Source organism: Phascolarctos cinereus, unplaced genomic scaffold, assembly GCF_003287225.1.
Source record: "Phascolarctos cinereus isolate Bilbo 61053 unplaced genomic scaffold, phaCin_HiC Scaffold_2;HRSCAF=192, whole genome shotgun sequence".
NCBI classification, from domain to species: domain Eukaryota; kingdom Metazoa; phylum Chordata; class Mammalia; order Diprotodontia; family Phascolarctidae; genus Phascolarctos; species Phascolarctos cinereus.
In genome coordinates, this window is record NW_027555625.1 from 384,767,143 (window position 1) to 384,785,739 (window position 18,597).

An 18,597-nucleotide genomic window follows, 5' to 3' on the forward strand; every position below is an offset into this window, starting at 1 on the left:
TACGTTCATAGTATTTAATGAGAGATATCTTGGTGTGGTGAATAGACAGCTGGCTTTGGAGTAGGGAATGCTCTGGTTCGAGTCCTATCTCTGATAATTCTGTAATTCTGGGCAAGTCATTTAACCTCTTAGTGCCCCAGGCAGCTCTGAGATTAAGTTGTAGAGCAGGTGTTCACGTACATTGGTAAAGGGAGTGTAGGAGGAGTTTCTTGTTCCAATCACAGGTCTGGTCCAAAAAAAGTCTCTACTTAAAGGATCTGTGAATTCTTTTGAGTGCTGTTTTCCTTACACAGTTCATTTGGAGACTTTCTCTAACCAATAAATACATTTCCCTGTGGCCAGCTTGGTGATGTGTGATAGGCAGCTGTGTACTTAGCTAGTCTTCTGACCGTATCTACTGAATAGCCTAGGACGGGTGAGGAACCTTGGGCCTCAAAGCCCTCGATTGTTGCCCTTTGACTGAATCCAAACGTCACAGAACAAATCCCCTTAATAAAAGGATTTGTTCTGTAAGACTTGGACTCGAGTCAAATGGCTGCACCCAAGGACCAAGAAGGCTACGTGTGGCCTTGAGGCCGCAGGCTCCCCACCCCTGGCCTAAGATCACCTCCACACGGATGGCAAGGCAAGTGGATAGTACTTTAGGGGAGGGTATTTATTTGCCTTTTTAGATTAAATTTTCCTTTTCATTATGAACTCAATGAAAAAGATTAAATGTGACATTATTCACCTTGCTTATTTATCCCTTTCTGACTGTCCACAGTCTTTTCTGTATTTTTAAAATGCTTTAGTTCTTTGATTTTTTTTTTGCATCGTCACTATTTCTTGAGGCCACCCCACAACTACCCCTCCCCCAAGTCATTTTTGTAATGAGTAAGCATAGTAAAAAACCAACAACACACACAGAATGTATTTCATTCTACACCTCTGAATTCATCACCTCTGCCTAGAAATGCTTTGATTTATTATCGGTTTTCTGGTGGCACAATTGGTCGGTAAATTGATCATAATTCTTAAATTTTCCAGTTTTCTTTAGGTGGTAGTCCTTTTATAAATTGCTCTTCTGGTTCTGTTCACTTTACTCAGTATCAGGTCGTGTAAATCTATACTATACCCAGTACAGTAGCATTTTAGTAACTTTTATTTTTAACCTCTGAGTACTTGTGCCGCCAGTATTAACTAATTGACAAAACCATCATGAACTTAGGGAGTTAAATTAAAAAGACCCAGCCGGTCCTCTTGCCGTATCTGCCTTTTTGCATTTTTTGTTGACCAGCATGTAAAGTAGCTACTGAGGAAAGACTTCAGTTGACTCATCTGCAGTCTTGTGAATCTTTATTAAGCTGCAAGGGAAATGACAAGGATATTTGAAGGAAATCTGATACAAACAAGAAATTATAGCAGAAATACTTTGTTGAAAAAAAGAGGAGGGTTTACATGGTTATTGCACAAACTGATGCAGCATCTGTTTGCTAGAATTAAAAATGCTAATAAATTTGGTAAATTTTTATTTTACTTGCACTATCAAGCATTTACATAACTGCAATTTGGTAACTTGCTGGATAGACTACATTGATTTTCTTCCAAGCTGCAGAATTACAACAGATGGTAGAAAATTCTACAAAGCAGGTGAAAATTAGTTTAGCATAACTATGTCTACAGTTAGCTATGTATCTTTAAAAAGATACTTGGATTAGGGGTACTTAATTTAGTTCACAGGTTTGTTGCCTTTATTTGGATTGGTTACTCAGATAATCATGAGAATGGGCATGATATTAACAAGGAAAGGATAGAAGTTTACAGATATTTATTTCATTTAACCTTTTAATTTAAACTATTACTTGACAGGAGGTTGGATGTGAAAGATGCTTTTATGGAGGCACTGGGTGGGGCATAGTAGAAAATGTTGTAACTGGAGGCAGGACCTGGGTTCACATTCTGGCTTTGTCACTTAATGACCTTGGTCATGTTACTTATTCTCTTTGAGTCTCAGTTCTTAGTAAAATGAGGTTGGATGAAATGTTGTGAAGTCCCCTAGAACTTTAAATCTATTAGCCTGTGGTCCTGAAGGAACCCTGGAATAAAGCTATTCTATAATGGCAATTAGCCACTGAATACAATGTTCATCCAAGGTGTCAGTCATATAAAGATGAAGTTTGTAAAATTACAATCAGTTATTAGCTGGGAAGTGAGCAGATGGTGTTGACACATAAACAGCAGGTACATCTGGAGAGAAGATTGGAGTCCACTTAATGTGCTGTGTATAGCCCACCAGCCAGAGTCTGTCTTGCATATTAAGACATTTTTAGCCCATATTTTGGTATTGCAGATAAGAATAGGAAGCAACCTTTGATTTAATGTTTTGCTTTTTTTTTAGAATTAAATATATCTTCCTTCACATAGATTTAAATATACTTCTGATGAATATCAAAAGAACTTGAGTAGTAAGATCTTGGTATGCTTTTAGTTTGAATTAAATGTTCTTGAGAGTACTTATTTTATACTTTCAAATGAACTTTTTCTAGCACTGTAAAGCACCTGGGCCTTTTCGGGTAAGAAAGTCAGGAATGGACCAGATAACACATTTTCTAAACTGCTTGGTTAAAAAATCAACAGAGTTAAGGCTTTTAAGCTAAATTTTTTCATCTAGGAGAATATAACTAGCTAATATAAATCCGATTTTCTCTTCTCCCCATACTTATCTGAGTATTTACCACAATCATGGCATTTCGCCCCCGTATATTTTATAATCTATAAAACTTTTTGATAATCTTTACATCACCTTCACTTCCCACTGTTTTCTTTCCATTTAAAAAAAACCATCCTGTATAAAAAGGAGGAAGATAAGGCAGTTCAGCAGAACTAACTGAATATACATCCAAGTCCATGTAGTGTTCCATGTTGAGTTATTTAACTCTGCAAAAAAAATGGAAGAGAAAGTACATATATACATTTAGCATAACTCCTAGCCTTTAATGTGGCAGAACCAAAGGAATGAGTAAATAACGGGAAGAAAAGATGGTTTGCTTTCTTCTCTTAATATAGACTTGTCTGAAATTCTGACTCTTTTTGGTCCTTCCTTTCCCCTGTCCCCATTAATATGTATTTAGCTGTAGTTTTGCTTATTTCACTGTTGCCTCATACTGACATTTCCATATTTCCTGTTAGGTTTCAATGTTTACTGGTTTTTTATTAGCCCCACAGCATTTTCTTAAATGGATATACCATAATTTAGCCATTCTCCAATTTTTGGACATACTGTTTCCATTTTTGGGGTGTTACAAATGAATTAGCCCTGAATATTTGTAGAGAGGTGGTTTTGTTTCCTCCCCATTTTGTGTAGGGGGGAGAGATTTGGTGGAGATAGAATCCTAGCAGAGGAATTGCTGGGTCAAAAAGTATGACCAGTTTTGTGACTAATTGATAATGGATGCTCTTTAGAATGTTTATACTAGTCTGTACTGGACCTTTGCTCTTTAGGAGAGCCTCTACTTCAATTCTGTAGGAATTGTATTATAGATTGTATTATTTTATGACTTGCACCATTTCTAAGAATTTTTATTTATAAATTCCATTGTAAATATATTTAGTTCTGATTTTTAAAATTGTGATTTAAAAAAAATTTATAAATATTTTATGTGAATCTAGCCTTGTTCTATTTTTCCTTCATTGATTAATTCATGTATATATAGAATCTCTGAATTAGGAAGGTTGGTTAGTCCAATCTAGCTTTTATTTGAACACTCTCACAGTGATAGAAGATTTATTACTTCCTGAGGTAAGCCATTTCATTGTTTTATGGCTCTCCTTATTTAGAAAATTTTTCCTTATTTGAATGCTTCTTCCTTGTAATTTTATTTTGGTTATGGTCCTGCCCTCTGAACCTACACAGGATGTTTGCTTTCTTATGGCAGTTCTTCAGATATTTGAAGGGCTATTTTTCAAGTGTCTTCCTCTTCACCAACCCACATTACACTGTTGTCTCACGAATCCCATACAGGATAAAACAACCCAACCCAACACAATCCAAAACATTTCCACAGTACAATAAAAGTCATTCTTCCTTCTATCCTAGACTTTATAACTGAATTTTCTTACCTCAGTGTGGAACTTAACCTGTAGCTTTAAAATTTATTTTAATTGGTTTCAGTCTCATTCTAGCCTTTAGAATTTTTTTGGAATCCTGTTATTAGTATATTGGCTAATGTCACCACAAAGCTTATAAGAATTTTTTTTTTCTAACCCTGAGTTTTTCTTGTGGTGGCTGGGTAAGTGATTTCAGAGAGAATGAAAAGCCCACTTAGTGCACAGTTCTTCTAAAGTGACCTTTAGAGTGAAGTGTGCTCTTCTTTTATTTTTGATTGAATATAATTATCTGTTTTGTGGTTTAAGTTATTACAAGTATCCCATCTGGATACAGAGTAAATATAAATTAGTTTTGTCACTTTTTTTTTCCAGGTTGCAGTTGACCAAAGAGATGGTTATGGAGAAGCCAAGTCCCCTGCTGGTCGGGCGGGAATTTGTGAGACAGTATTATACTTTGCTGAACCAGGCACCAGACATGCTGCATAGGTAGGCATTCTTTTTTCTTAAGCTGGACAGTTATAGAATGCAGAATGTTTCCTCTTATCAGTAGAAGTGTCATGATACAGTAGAAAGCCTTTGAATCAGAAACTAGATTGGAATTGTTTGTCACTTATTAGCCGTAACTTTAAACTTTTGTTTCCTCATCTGTAAAATTCAGGTAATGATGCTTTTACTGATTGTATGGCTGTGCAGGAAAGTGCTTTCTAAATGATAACTAGTCACTGTATGCACTTAAAAAAGTTCTCAGGTGTGCCCTGCTTGAGGACTATATAGGTAAAACAGGAATTGGTTCTTTTAAAGCTATACTTCCTAAGTATAAAGAAAACTTGGGTAATTGAATTAGAAGGCAGGTTTTAAGAATAAAAAGTTAAGCAAGATTTTTGAGGGTCATTAGGTCTTGTTTTATAGGTTTTATGGAAAGAACTCATCTTATGTTCATGGAGGTTTGGATTCCAATGGAAAACCAGCTGATGCTGTATATGGACAAAAAGTAAGTATTTTGAAATTGCCAATTTTTTTCCTCAGGCTATTGTTAAATCGAATAACTTCAAAATAAAATGTAAAATTACAAGAAATAACTATTTCTAAATAGACTGACTTTGAACTGACCAGAATTTACTGGCATGGGATTTTAGGCATTTAGCTATAATTAGTTTAAAAGAAGAAAATTTTTAAATCAAAATAATTACAGGATAATTGGTTTATGCAAATTTCTTAATAGAGACTTGGTTTTTAGTTCTTTTCCTTACCTTTTGTGATAATTTGATAATCCTAGAAATCATGATTATTTGGGTTCATTCAGTGTTTTTCAAGTGACAGTTATGCAATGTACTGTATGCTCAGTGATAAAGATAATTCCTGCCCTCAACTAGCTTAGAAGCAAGTTGGGCTAAATGGGATTTCTGTGAAAGGATATGATAAATGTGTAAGTAGAAGGAATCAGGTTGGGAAACAAGGACGAGATAGCATTTTATTTTTATATTTTTATACTTTTTTTTTGTGAGGCAAATGGGGTTAAGTGACTTGCCCAGAGTCACTCAGCTAGTGAGTGTTACGTGTCTGAGGCTGGATTTGAATTCAGGCCCTCCTGACTCCAGGGCCGGTGCTCTATGTTCGCCACTTAGCTGCCCCTAAGGTGGCATTTTAGGTAGGTCTTGAAGCTGAGTGGAGATGTAGGAGATCAGAGAAAGGAAACTATTAATGTAGTGAAATTATTAAGAAAACTTGGGGCTTTTAGCCATAGATAATAGAATTTTCTAGTTTAAAAGCAAAAAAAGAAAAGAAAAAGTGCCCTTGAAACTATAAACTTACAAAATGAATTAATGCTAGTTAATTTGGTCTCTTGTTGAAACTGACTGCATAAATTTAAATTGGGTTAGCTGACTGTTGTCTGGCATCTTTAGGAAATCCATCGGAAAGTGATGTCCCAAAACTTTACAAATTGTCACACTAAGATTCGTCATGTGGATGCTCATGCTACCCTCAATGATGGTGTTGTGGTCCAGGTGATGGGATTGCTGTCTAATAATAACCAAGCATTTAGGAGATTCATGCAGACATTTGTACTTGCACCAGAGGTATGTATTGATGTGAACTGTCATTTTTTAATGTGTTACAACCTCAAATCTAAAGAAATAGTGAATTGGCATATAACTACTGAAAAGGACTTTTAAGACTACTTAAACCTCACAAGTTGGACTGCTTTTATAATAACGAAGTTATTGACTTCTCTTTTTCTTCTTTTGTCTGTCTCAGTAGTTGTTGTTTTAGTTGTCTAATTTGTAACTCTAGTCTGTTGCTTTGGGTTTTTTCTTGGTGGACAAGAGGTCAATTAAAAAAAATTTGGAAATATAAAATCATAGCACAGAGGTATTGAATCCCCTATCTGCAACAAGACATATGTAAAATTGAGTATTTCTTGTAAGGGACACTCATTGTGAGACAGCCAGTTTCACGGTTTGGCAGCTTTGATTAGTAGGAAGTTCTTGACATCATATTGCACTGGTATGTACTTCATGTAACTTGCCTACCAGTAATCATAGTTTTGTTCTTTAGGGCTGTGTGGAATTTCTAATTCTTTCACTTGACAGCTCTTCAGTTATGTTTTTTCTGTCACTCGTGGGGATGCATTCTTACAGAACGTGATTTTGAAGTCGTCCTTAACCATTGTGGTTATTCCCTTTTAGATAATATTTCAGTTTGTCAGTGTTCTTATTAAAAGGTGAGACCTAGGATAAATTGAACACAACTCATTGCACTTGGAAAAATTGTTTACATAGTACTGCTTTGAGTCTCAGCTCAAAGGAAGCCTTTAACATTCACATAATTAGAATAATTTCTCCATTTTACTAGACCTTCAGATAAGCCAAATACAAAGTACTGTCCAGGTCATGTTTCCCACATCTACTTTAATGAATTCCTTAGAACCTTGGAGTTCAGGTGAACAATTCCTTGACTTAAACCATGTCCAACAACCCCCCAACCCCAAGACAATTAGTAAAAAGTAGCCTGGAAAGAAAGGAGAAAGACCTTGACTGAGGAGACTAAAAGTAATGTAAAGGGAACTTCCCTGGAATCTCGGGAGCTTTCAGCCAAAAACCTAAAACTTTTTATGCTGCTTTGCCTAGATTGCTCATAGCTGGGTCAGAGATCAGTCCACCTGAGGGCAAAGTTAACTCAGACTGCCCCAGGGCTCTTCCACTTGGTTCCTGGCTCACAATACCACTCCCAACTCTGATTACCAATACCTGAGTGGCCAGGGTCACATATGAGCTTCACAGCACAATAACATCTGCCCCCTGATCCTTTTAGCAAGGGCTTCATCAAAACAGCCACAAAGGAGAGGCTTGAGCCCTTCTTATTGACCTACTTAGCCATTTGGGGCCCTTCCTCAGAGGTCTCTGGGTCATATGTGACCCCGTTGTGGGCCCTTCCTATAGCTGATCAGGGCTCTGGTGCTGTTTTGCCCAGTTGCAAATCGGGGTGCCATTGGCTTTTCTCTTTCACTTCTGGTGTTATCAGCTGCTTCTTGCAGGCTGTATGCCTCACTCTTGGAGGTGCCAGGACATCATTGTTTTCCTTATACTCTATTACAACCAATGCTGCATTGCTCCCTGAGCCTGCTACCTTCAAAGGCAGCTTTCATTAGTTTCTTTATTTAGCCTTTTGTCATTGGCCTTGTTTGAACTTCTGCCTGAAACTTTATGTTAACTTACCCTCATCGCTGCTGGATAGTGTAAACTGAATTTGTTTCTGAGTGCCTGTGTCCATCCATACCCTATTCTTAATTTAAGGGATCTTAAATATAAAGGATGTTACCATGTAGTATTCAAGTGTTGATGCATGTTTTTTTTTTAAATGCGTTTTGAGCTTTGCTAGTGTTTATAATATTGAGCACAATAGTTTTTACTCCAGTTAGTTAAAAAATGGTGTTAAGCTCATTTTAGTCAGTCTTCATACTTGAGATGATCAGGTTCTTGAAATGCCAGCTGAGTAAGTGAATGCTTTTCCCTTCTTGCATTTCAGGGTTCTGTTGCAAACAAATTCTATGTACATAATGACATCTTCCGATACCAAGATGAGGTTTTTGGTGGTTTTGTCACTGAACCCCAAGAAGGTAAAGAAAATACATACCGACTTTCCTTTTTATATACCAGTTTATTGGTCAGCTATCAGTGTCTCAGGGCTACCACATACAGGGCTAACATTTTTAGTTCATTGACCACTTTTTGAACCTTTATAATTGTAACTTACCTGAATAAAAAGTTTTTTTCCTATTCAATTTGAATGGGTCAGGATCTACGGGTTTTTTTTTTTTCTGTTAACCACCTTGTGCTAGAACCAGCTCATGGGAGCTGATTGTTAAATTTTCAAAGTATTTGCACCTTGGTAATTGGCAAACCTACAAATCAGGGCTGGGTTTATTGTTTTGTTTGTCCAGTTTTAAGAAAGTGATAAAGAAAAATGGTAACAATGCAAATTAGACTTAAAAGTGTATACTGTATATACCATTTCCCTCCCAGAAAGCCATTTAGTTGTTAGTTAAATATTTACCAGCACACTGCTGGCTCCAAATGACAAGACAATCTGATAGGTTCCTTACTGTAGTGAGCTTTTTGATGTGAGTAACTCATTCCTAGTTGAGGTTTAAGATGATCCTGCCATATACTCCGTCTTAATTCATTTTTATTTAGAGGGCAAAGGAGGTAACACAAGCAACTTTATAAATAAGAAAGAATGTAATGAATGCCAGACATTGTACTGTATACTCTGGGCTATACCTTATAAATTCTTTTCACTAGTAAAATTGTAGTTTCCACTGAAGGATGCTTCCACAAAGAGCTAAAGCCTTAAATTTATTATAAAGGATCTGGTAACTAGGGTTGCTTTCTTATGTGTTGCATATCTCTCCATTTTTTGTTGTTGTTGTTTTGGTGAGTCAGTCGGGGGTAAGTGGCTAGTCTGGAGTCCCACAGCTAGTGAGTGTCTAGTGTCTGAGGCTGGATTTGAACACAAGTTTTCTTGACTCCAGGGCTGGTACTCTTATCTACTGAGCCACTTAGCTGCCCCTCCATGTGTTTTATGTAATTTTTTTTTTCAAATTTATACCTCTTGATTGAATAGTTGCATAATTGTTTTAATTAATCTTATTCCCCAATACAGAATCTGAGGAAGAAGTAGAAGAACCAGAGGAAAGACAGCAGACCCCTGAGGTAGTTCCTGATGACTCTGGAAATTTTTACGACCCAACTGTCAGGTAAAGAAACTTTCTTATAAATCACAATGACAGATATGATGAGATCCGTCGTCACTGGGGTGGCAGTGGTCTGGGTCCAAAATCAGTGGCTTGTGTTGCCAAGCTGGAAAAGGCAAAAGCTAAAGAACTTGCAACCAAATTGGGTTAAATGTATGTTTGATTTTTGCCTACGTAAAAATAAAAATTTAAACAAAGCAAACAAACAAAAAGAAACTTTCTTATAACCAAATAGAAACTTGTTTCTGTAGTCAATTTCCATGCATTTTAGTAGGAATTCATAAACAAACCTTAGAATCATAGATTCTAGAGTCTTTTCTAAGAAGGAAAACAGTACTTTGGAGTGTTTTGAGCTCTAAATGGTAAAATAACCCTGAATTTATATTTTATAAATTGTTAAGAGACAAAGTAGCATAGTGAAGACTTGCAGTTGGAAGGAGGTTCATCATTTCCTACCTCTGGGATTGTTGTTGTTCTGTTTCATTTATGTTCAATTCTTTGTGACCCCATTTGGGGTTTTCTTGTAAAGATACTGAAGTGGTTTGCCTTTTCCTTTCCTAGCTCGTTTTATAGATGAGGAACTGTGGCAAAGGTTAAGTGATTTGCCCACCGTCACACAGCTAATAAGTGACTGAGGCCAGATTTGAACTCAGGTCCTCTTGACTTCAGGGCTGACACTCTATCCGCTGAGTCACCTAACTGCCCCATCTCTGAGATACCTCCTGGCTTTTCAAATCAGTATGGAAAAGCCACTTAATCTCTCAAAGGCTCAATTTCCTCATGTGTAAAATGGAGACTCTTTGAACTCTATACCTCATAGGGTAGTTGTGAGAAGTTCTTTGCAAACCTAAATGTGAATTGTTATTGTTCCAAAATATATAATACCTTTCAACGTGTTTTATTTTTGTCTTATACTTAAAAGAATTCACCAAAATTACATCAACCATATGTAAAGGTAAAAAGGTTTAGGGACAGTACTACCTTATGTTGTTTAGTCACAGTTATTAAACATTGTTTTAAATGCTTTATCTTCCTCGAGCTTGGAATTTAACTGGAAGAAACAAAGCATCATGACCAACAATAATAGAAGAATTAAGTATTGTAAGACAGAATTATGCTGAATGAAACATTGTTTTTGATATTTAATTTGATCCAATTTTGAATGGTTATAAAATGCTTTTATTGTGTGTGCTGTATTAGAGAAAGAGAAAGATGACTCTTTATTTTTCAGAAAATTCATTTCCAGTTTAAAACAAACCAACAAGCATTTTTTAAAAATCCACCAACCTGTGATTCTTTTCTCCAGTCTTCTGGAGAATTATTATTTCTTGTTTTTGGTTCATGGCTGGGGTCAAAAACTAAGACATAGGTCAGCTTTACTGTTGGACTCTAGGAAATAGAATGACTTGTTGATGCTTCACATTGCAAGCAATGACCTGGAGGAGCACCTGGAGGAGCCTGTTGCTGAGCCAGAGCCAGAGCCAGAACCAGAGCCTGAGCAAGAAGCTGAACCTGAAATTCATGAAGAAAAGTCTGAACCAGCTTTGGAAGAACCTGTTTCTGAGGAGACTCAAAAGAGCTCTTCTCCTGTGCCCGTGGATTCTGCTCCAGCAGTACAGGAGGACTTGAGGGTGAGGAAGATTAGTGATTACTTCTGTCTGGCAGTACCTATTCTTCATGTTCCAGTAATTTGTATAGTATATGTGCAGAAGTTTTTAAGGAAAGTTCCATGTTAAATTCTCATAGTCTTGCCTGTCTGATAACAAAACTCAAGGTGCTTAACTTTTTTTTTAAAATAAATTTTGTCTTTTTAAAAATCTCACTAAAGTCCTCTGTATTCCTTCCACTATTCCCTTTCAGAAAGTCATCCCATATAACAAATATTTTTAAAACACAAATAATAAAAGTAGAAAAAAGAATAACTTATCAGCTCATTGAAAAAGTCTGAAAAATGTAATTTATTACAACTGGGGGCCTCTCCACCTCTACAAAAGAATGGAATGGGTGTCTTCTCATATTTCTTCTTTGGAGCTGCGCTTGCTCGTTCTTTGTAAATTCGCAACATTCACTTTTATGGTTCTCTCTTTTTTTTACATTGTCATTGCGCGTATTGTTTTCTTGGCTCTGCTTAATTCTCTGTGTATCAGTTCACGTATATCCATGCTTTTCTGTATTCATCATATTTGTCATTTCTTAACTGCATGATGATAATCCAGTATATTTGTGTACCACAGTTGATTTAGCCATTTCTCAATTGAGGGGCATTTGCTTTGTTTGTAATTCTTTACTATAACCAAAAAGTGCTGCTATAAATATTTTAATCTCTGTGTTTGGACTTGTTAACAATGGCCCTCATGGAGTATAAGGCTGGTATTGAAATCTCAGGGTTGAAGGGTATGGACATTTTAGTTGTTTTATTTGCATAATTCCAAATTGCTTTCAAAAATATTGTACTGATTGACAGCTCCGCCGGCTCCATCAACAATGCACTAATTGTACCTGTCTTTCTACAGCTCCATAACATTGACTATTCCCAAATTTTATCATTTTTGCCACTTTTCAAGATGTGAGTAATAAGCTCTGAAGGCTATATGCGTTAGGTATGAAAATTCATGTTACCTCATGAGAGTTTAAAAAAAATTTGGAGTTCCTGACAGCCTTTTACCCCTTCCTTTTAACTTGATTTGGTGGATTGTCAGTGTGTTCTTGACTGTTAATAACCTCCATGTCCTCTTGCATTCTGCCTGCTCAGTGCTCAGTACCCATAACGATTCTACTTAGTCCTTGGTATCAGCCTATTAAAAATCAGCCCCTTGATTCTTTTCCTTTGCCAGAGGAACATAGTCATCACCTCACCTCTTCCCTCTTTTTTTTTCTGCTTCCCCTACACGTATTCTGTGGCACGTTATTTCATCTGTCATGTTTTGGTTAAATGTCTTGTCCTTATGTTTGCCCCTGACTCTTGTCTCCTCCTCCTGCCTTCCCTTTTGTATTTTGACAAGCTCAGGTTATCTTAAGCTAATTTATCTGAGTTCTAGAATGAATCCTTTTTCCCTAGGGAAGTATTTCATGTTATACTGCGTTACCTTTAATGAAACAATAACTCTGTCCTAAAGCAGATAACATCGTGGTCACTTCCTTTTAAGGATTGCTTAGGTAGTATTATTATCTATGTCTGGACTCTATCCAGGCTTTAAGGCAAACCTTAAGGCTGAAAAACACTCTTGAAAGCTGGAGTGGGTGAGTATGTAAACTTGTTGCATTGAGAACTTGTACAAGGATGGTCTCTGCTTTTAAGAAACAAAAACCTATTATATAAAGTTGTATGTTATGGCTGATCTTTCTTTGTTCACATTATTTCTTTTAGACATTTTCCTGGGCATCTGTGACCAGTAAGAACCTTCCACCTAGTGGAGCTGTTCCAGTGTCTGGGATACCACCTCATGTTGTTAAAGTACCAGCTTCGCAGGTGAGGTTCTAATATGAAAGTTGGGTGGACCTACTCTTGATTTGGCTTTAGAAGCATTCTTTTTGTTGATTCCATAGGGTAGAGGAAAGAAATGGTTCAAAGATTTTCCCAGATAACTTAGATCTAACATGGTGAGATTTGATTATTTACGTACAAATTAAATTGTTTTTAATCCAGGCTCGCCCAGAATCAAAACCGGAATCTCAGACACCACCACAGAGGCCCCAGAGGGACCAGAGAGTGAGGGAACAGCGAACTAATATCCCACCCCAAAGGGGACCCAGGCCAAGTAAGAAGACTTTAGAAAGTATGCCTTGTCTTAAAGGTTTTGATTTTTGTTTCAGACTAGATGATATGGAGTTTTTTTTTTCTCTGTTAATAATAGTTGGCTTGTATTGATATGTGATTTATGGGCCATTGAAATCAGTACAAACCTTTATTGATTTTTTTTTTAATATGACGAAGCATTTTGTTTCTTTTCAAGTTCGTGAAGGTGGTGAACAGGGTGATATGGATACAAGGAGAATTGTGAGATATCCAGACAGTCATCAGCTTTTTGTTGGAAATCTTCCACACGATGTGGACAAAGCAGAATTAAAAGATTTCTTCCAAAGTAGGTTACTGAATTGTTGAAACTTGGATTGAAAGTGTAAGTTCTTTTGGCATAACAACAGGCCTAACAAATGACCAAAGGTTTCTGTGTTTCGTTCAAAGGTTACGGGAATGTTGTGGAACTTCGAATTAATAGCGGTGGGAAGCTACCCAATTTTGGTTTTGTGGTGTTTGATGACCCAGAGCCAGTTCAGAAGATCCTTGGCAGCAGAGTAAGAATATTTTCATACATACATTATTATATTTGTAAGTAATTGTGGCGTATTGGTAGTGAAAGTTTGTGTGTTCTAAAACATCTGATGGAGGCAGCAAGGTGGCATAGTGGATGGAGCACCGGCGGCCCTGAAGTCAGGAGGACCTGAGTTCAAATGTGGCCTCCGACCAAATATTTGACACTTACTAGCTGTGTGACCCTGGGCAAGTCACTTAACCCAATTGCTAAAAAAAACCCAAAACATTTCATGGCTCTTATTTTATGAGAATGTTCATTTTTCTTGTTAGAATTGACCAAGTGATTGCTGAATTCCATTTTGGTCTCTTTAATACTTTATGTGAAAAAAATTATTAAAATATTAAAAAGTACATAAAACTACATAAAGCACCTCTATCCTATGTTGCAAACAGCGACTTTATATGTATAGCAACTTTATAGCTAAAACCCAAGATGTTCAAAAATACTACCATTCATTCCAAAATCTTGTCCTGTTGCCTAGCGTAGTTATTGTGTACAAACAAATAATTGTGATATGTAACGTGGAAATAAAGTACAAGATGTTGTGGTAGGTGAGAGGAAGGAAAGACTGAAATCATATTGTTTCAATAAATTACTTGAGACTGATCAACACCCCCAGTTTTTGTGTAGAGATGAGTTCCTTACAGAAAAACTCTTCTATACAGCAACCCAATACAACTGTTAGGAAGATTAATTTGGTGTCAGAAGAGAATACCTACTCATGTCACTGGGGTGGTGCATTGTTTTCTCTTTTGTGTTTATACGTTAAAATTTTGTAGAAAAAACTACCATCTACAAAATGTTGTTTTTGCCGAAGATTATATTGTGTGTACTTTTTACTAATGGTTTAAGCAACCAATAAAAAAAGAAACAAAATTTGAAGCTAATCCAAAATTTGGTATTCTTACCCACTTTTTAATTGATGATTTAATCCATTCTTTTCTAAGCTTGATGTAGTGTTTGTTATTTGTGTTTTGCCCATTACGTTCTGCTGGATTGTAAGGCCTGGCAGTACAGCAGTAGTGTGTTACTATCTGGTATCCAGCAAAATGCTTTATCCACACTAGCAGGCACTTGATAAGTGGTTTCTAAAAGAGTAATGAAATCTTGAAATTGGGAGGGACCTTAAAGGTGATATAAGCCTGAATCTCCTCATAAGAGATCTTTGGCAAATAATGATCTGGCGTCTTCTTGAAAACCTTATGTCACAGCATGGTACCCTTCAAGATAACCCATTCATTCGTTGGTTAACTTTAAGTATTAGGAATTTCTTTATGTGTCCCTTCCTCTTCAGGCTCTCAGTGTTTCTCTTATTATACCACTCCAAGCTCTTGATAGACTTTATAGTTAGTACCCCACCTTTTGTGGCAGCTTGGGCAGGGGAGAGGAAATGGGCCACATATGTATCCTGAGGCCATTTTTTTGCTCTTGTATAAGATAAAGGCCTTTTAAGGTTAGTCTAGGAATTGAACCCAAGTGCTTTGAAAGTCGCAGTGTTATATCAGTGTGAAATGTCATTGTTCTTAGCCCACTTGCTTTTTCTTTTATATTTTGAATTCCTAACAGCCAGCTCAAAAGTGAATTTTTAGAACAAACATGTTGCATTTTTGTCTAATGTACGCATTCAATATTCAGTGGCATTCAGGAACAGTAATTTTAGAAACCTTTAATTTTTACAGCCTATCATGTTTAGAGGTGAGGTGCGTTTGAATGTGGAGGAGAAGAAGACACGAGCTGCCAGAGAAGGTGATCGTCGAGATAACAGACCACGTGGACCAGGAGGCCCGAGAAGTGGGCTAGGTGGCGGAATAAGAGGGCCTCCCCGTGGAGGAATGTCTCAGAAAACAGGATTTGGAGCTGGAAGGGGGATTGGTCAGCGTCAATGAATTCGGCACACGGATCTTCACATGATGGCACAAACCTTTGCTCCTGCAGCGTTGTGAATTTCAGCCTTGGGTGTCTTGGAATGTGACCCTAGCCTGTTATATAGACTGCCTACGTTTGATACAATTTCAGGCTCTTTTTTGTTTGTGTTAATGGTTTTTTTGTGTGTGCTGTTTTCATCCCCCAATGCCCCCCTAAGTCCTTGTCCCCAATTCCAGTTTTGTGGAACAATATTTTAGGAAAAGTCGATTTTTAAAGAAGAAAAAAACTGAAATTCTTGCTCACCTCAAATATACGGACTAGATTTTTTTCTTTTTCTTTCTTTTTATTTTTACAACAGCGGTTTTATCCCAAAGGACTATATCTTTTGCTTATAACTGATATTGAAATAGTTTTCTTTTTCCTTTTCCACGTTTCCAAGAATTGGTCAGAAACCCAGGATTTGGCAAACATTTTGAGGGCAGGAAAAACCCCAGTTGTTCATTGAGGGCCATGACTACTCTCTGGTTTGGAATTGTTGCCACTGGAAAAATTGACAGTCGCACTTTCCTCTGTGGCATGGTTAAAAAACGGAATAAAGGGTATTCATAGAACTTTTTTTTTTGCTTTTGATACGTGATCACATAAAAATGAATTCTAAACTACTGTTTTTACCACTTGGAATTTTGGATTGTGGGATAGGTTTTAAATGTGTAGAATTCAATTCTTTAAAATGCTTTTCCTGAATTTGTGGAAAAAATTTTTTATTGAAGTAGGGAGTTTTTTTTCATGTTTTAGTTTGTATTTGTAAAAAAACAAAACAAAACAAAAAAACAGCAAAATTGTTGTGCCTTCTATTTATCTCTCATTCCAGTCTTGGCAAATTGTTTTAAAATAAATAAAAATAAAAACATCTAGATTTGCTTTATCAGGTTCAGAGTATGTGGGAATTTTTCCCTGAAATGTTTGTTAGATTCTTTTCATCTTAAGCATTATCAAATTATGTTATTTTATCAAGTGTTCATACTTAACTACCTGGTTCCTAAAGGTATACAGAAGAAGAATCTAAACTGGAATACTTTTGAGGCACTCTTGATTGGAAGAGAGACTATTATTTTAGGTCTTTTCACCTCAAATTATTCATCTTATCAATTAGTCATAATCCATATCTGGTCCATAGTCACAACATATTAGAAGGAATTTGAAGCCCTTATACTGGAATTCTGGCTAGCTATCAGAGAAATTCATAGCTGCCTGATAAGTTTATTTTTTCCAGTTCTTTTCTTAGTGTGTAGGTCTTATTTTCAAAGTATGAACAGTTTTTTAAAAAAAAAAAGCTTTTTGGATGAAAGGTGCATGTAAAGGTAAGAACTAATTAAATGGCAATGTGTATTGTGATTAGTTGGTGCTAGGAGGTGGTTTATGTAGGATTTCATTTAGATGCTTGTGAAATCTAGCTTTGATTTCTCTCTGTTATTTATCCATAGAGCAAAGCTGTTCAATCCTAGATACTTTTTAGAGGATCTCTAAATTTTTTTTTGGTTATATTGCTGGTTATATTCTACTTTGGAAGGGGATTGGTAAACGTCACTTTATTTTGAAACTATTGAGCAGATCATGTTATAAATTGGTTGGTAGCATACAATTTGTATTTGGGAATTTGAACAATCATATCCAGAGGGGCGGTTAATGGATTGAACTCCGGGTGGAAAAAGGGAGAGCTCCAGTCTCCTCAGGACTGTGTTCATCCTTAACATAGGTGAAAGGCAGAATTACTTAAAATTTACAGATGACATGAAGCTAGAGTCCAAAGATCTTTGCAGACTAGTTTGATGAACTGAATATGTCAAGATGAAAACTTTGACAAATTCAAAATCTCACTTGTGTTTAAAAAAAATGAAATAGGTAGCTACTTCAATCTGAAAAAATTTTTTAGTAACAAGTCAAAAAATTGAAGTTCCATTAATATAGTATCTAGAATGAGGGAGCTATTAACCTTGTCTGTTTTGGGCACTATATTTAAGGAAGGATATTGACAAAATGAAATATGTCGAAAGAAGGTTGCCAAGTTAAAGGATCTGGGAGCTGTTTGAACGACATGGAAAGGGAGAGGACACAAGGAGGATTTGGTTATGAAGCTAAATGCTTTCACAGCACTAGTTAAGAAATAAAAACTCGTAAGAACTAGTGAAATCTGTTCTAAGGAATTGATAAGCTTAATTTCTGTGTATTGTACTTGAAAATCGAAAATATATTTCGGTACAGACAGGACAAATACATTGAATATATTCAAACCTGGTTGGGATTTTATTGTACTTTTTCCCTTCAGGCTAACACACTTATTTAATAACGTATATAGTGCGGCACAAAGATGACATTTGTTGAATTGCTGTTTGAACATATAAAGTAAGATTTGGTATCAGTAAATAACTCATAATTCAAGAATCCAGATGCCATTGTTTTCAGAAATTTTTTTTTTTTGCTCTTTGCTTACTGTCATGGTGCACTGAGTTTCAAAGTTAGCAAAAAAAGGATTTGGGCCTCCAGCCCTTATTATATTAGGGTCTTGGGATTAATCTCCTTTCAAACTTCCGTCGTAATCATGGGGTGTGTCCTGTGGGGGATCCCCCCACCCCCATTTTCCATTACTTGAATGAAGAAAGTGTGAGCTGCTGCTGTGTTCTTCCTGATGCCATAGAGAGCATGCTAAGGGTGTGAGGACGTCTGAGTGTTGGATTGTGGGGAGGAGTTTCATACCTAGCAAAACCTTGTGGTACCTTATTGTTCTATGAAATATACTTTGAGAATCAGTTGAATTGTAGAGAGAACAAAGGCAACTGGAAAGTAAAAATACCCATGAATCGTTTTCTTTTGCTTGGTTAGCAAGCTAAGGATTCTTACTATTTTCAACTTTATCTTTCTGGATAAAAATTGAATGGGGTGTGGGGGGGAGGGTAGAGAATCTAGCTCTGTTCCCATTCTCTTTTAAAATCACATTGATTTCTGGATTTGGAATCTTGAAATTTTTGAGTCCTTTTGTCAGCCTTGATTTGGTGTAACGTGCAAGGGTAGTCATGCGGT

At 36.5% G+C, this 18,597-nt stretch overlaps 1 protein-coding gene across 2 annotated transcripts in view; it reads left to right on the top strand.

Moving 5' to 3' along the window:
- The window catches only part of G3BP1 (G3BP stress granule assembly factor 1), a 29,608-nt gene extending 13,164 nt beyond the window's left edge, over positions 1-16,444 (top strand). Inside the window, exons 2-12 of one of the 2 annotated variants that reach the window (XM_020964240.2) lie at positions 4,459-4,572; positions 4,996-5,077; positions 5,991-6,164; positions 8,113-8,203; positions 9,250-9,343; positions 10,770-10,971; positions 12,708-12,809; positions 12,987-13,098; positions 13,294-13,422; positions 13,524-13,633; positions 15,333-16,444. In XM_020964240.2, the coding sequence (XP_020819899.1) occupies positions 4,478-4,572; positions 4,996-5,077; positions 5,991-6,164; positions 8,113-8,203; positions 9,250-9,343; positions 10,770-10,971; positions 12,708-12,809; positions 12,987-13,098; positions 13,294-13,422; positions 13,524-13,633; positions 15,333-15,539 (1,398 nt within the window). In that variant the 5' untranslated portion in view covers positions 4,459-4,477 and the 3' untranslated portion in view covers positions 15,540-16,444. Of the gene's footprint in view, positions 1-4,458; positions 4,573-4,995; positions 5,078-5,990; positions 6,165-8,112; positions 8,204-9,249; positions 9,344-10,769; positions 10,972-12,707; positions 12,810-12,986; positions 13,099-13,293; positions 13,423-13,502; positions 13,634-15,332 lie in introns of both variants that reach the window. The other variant, XM_020964239.2, reaches the window with a different exon arrangement.
- Positions 16,445-18,597: the final 2,153 nt, after the last annotated feature.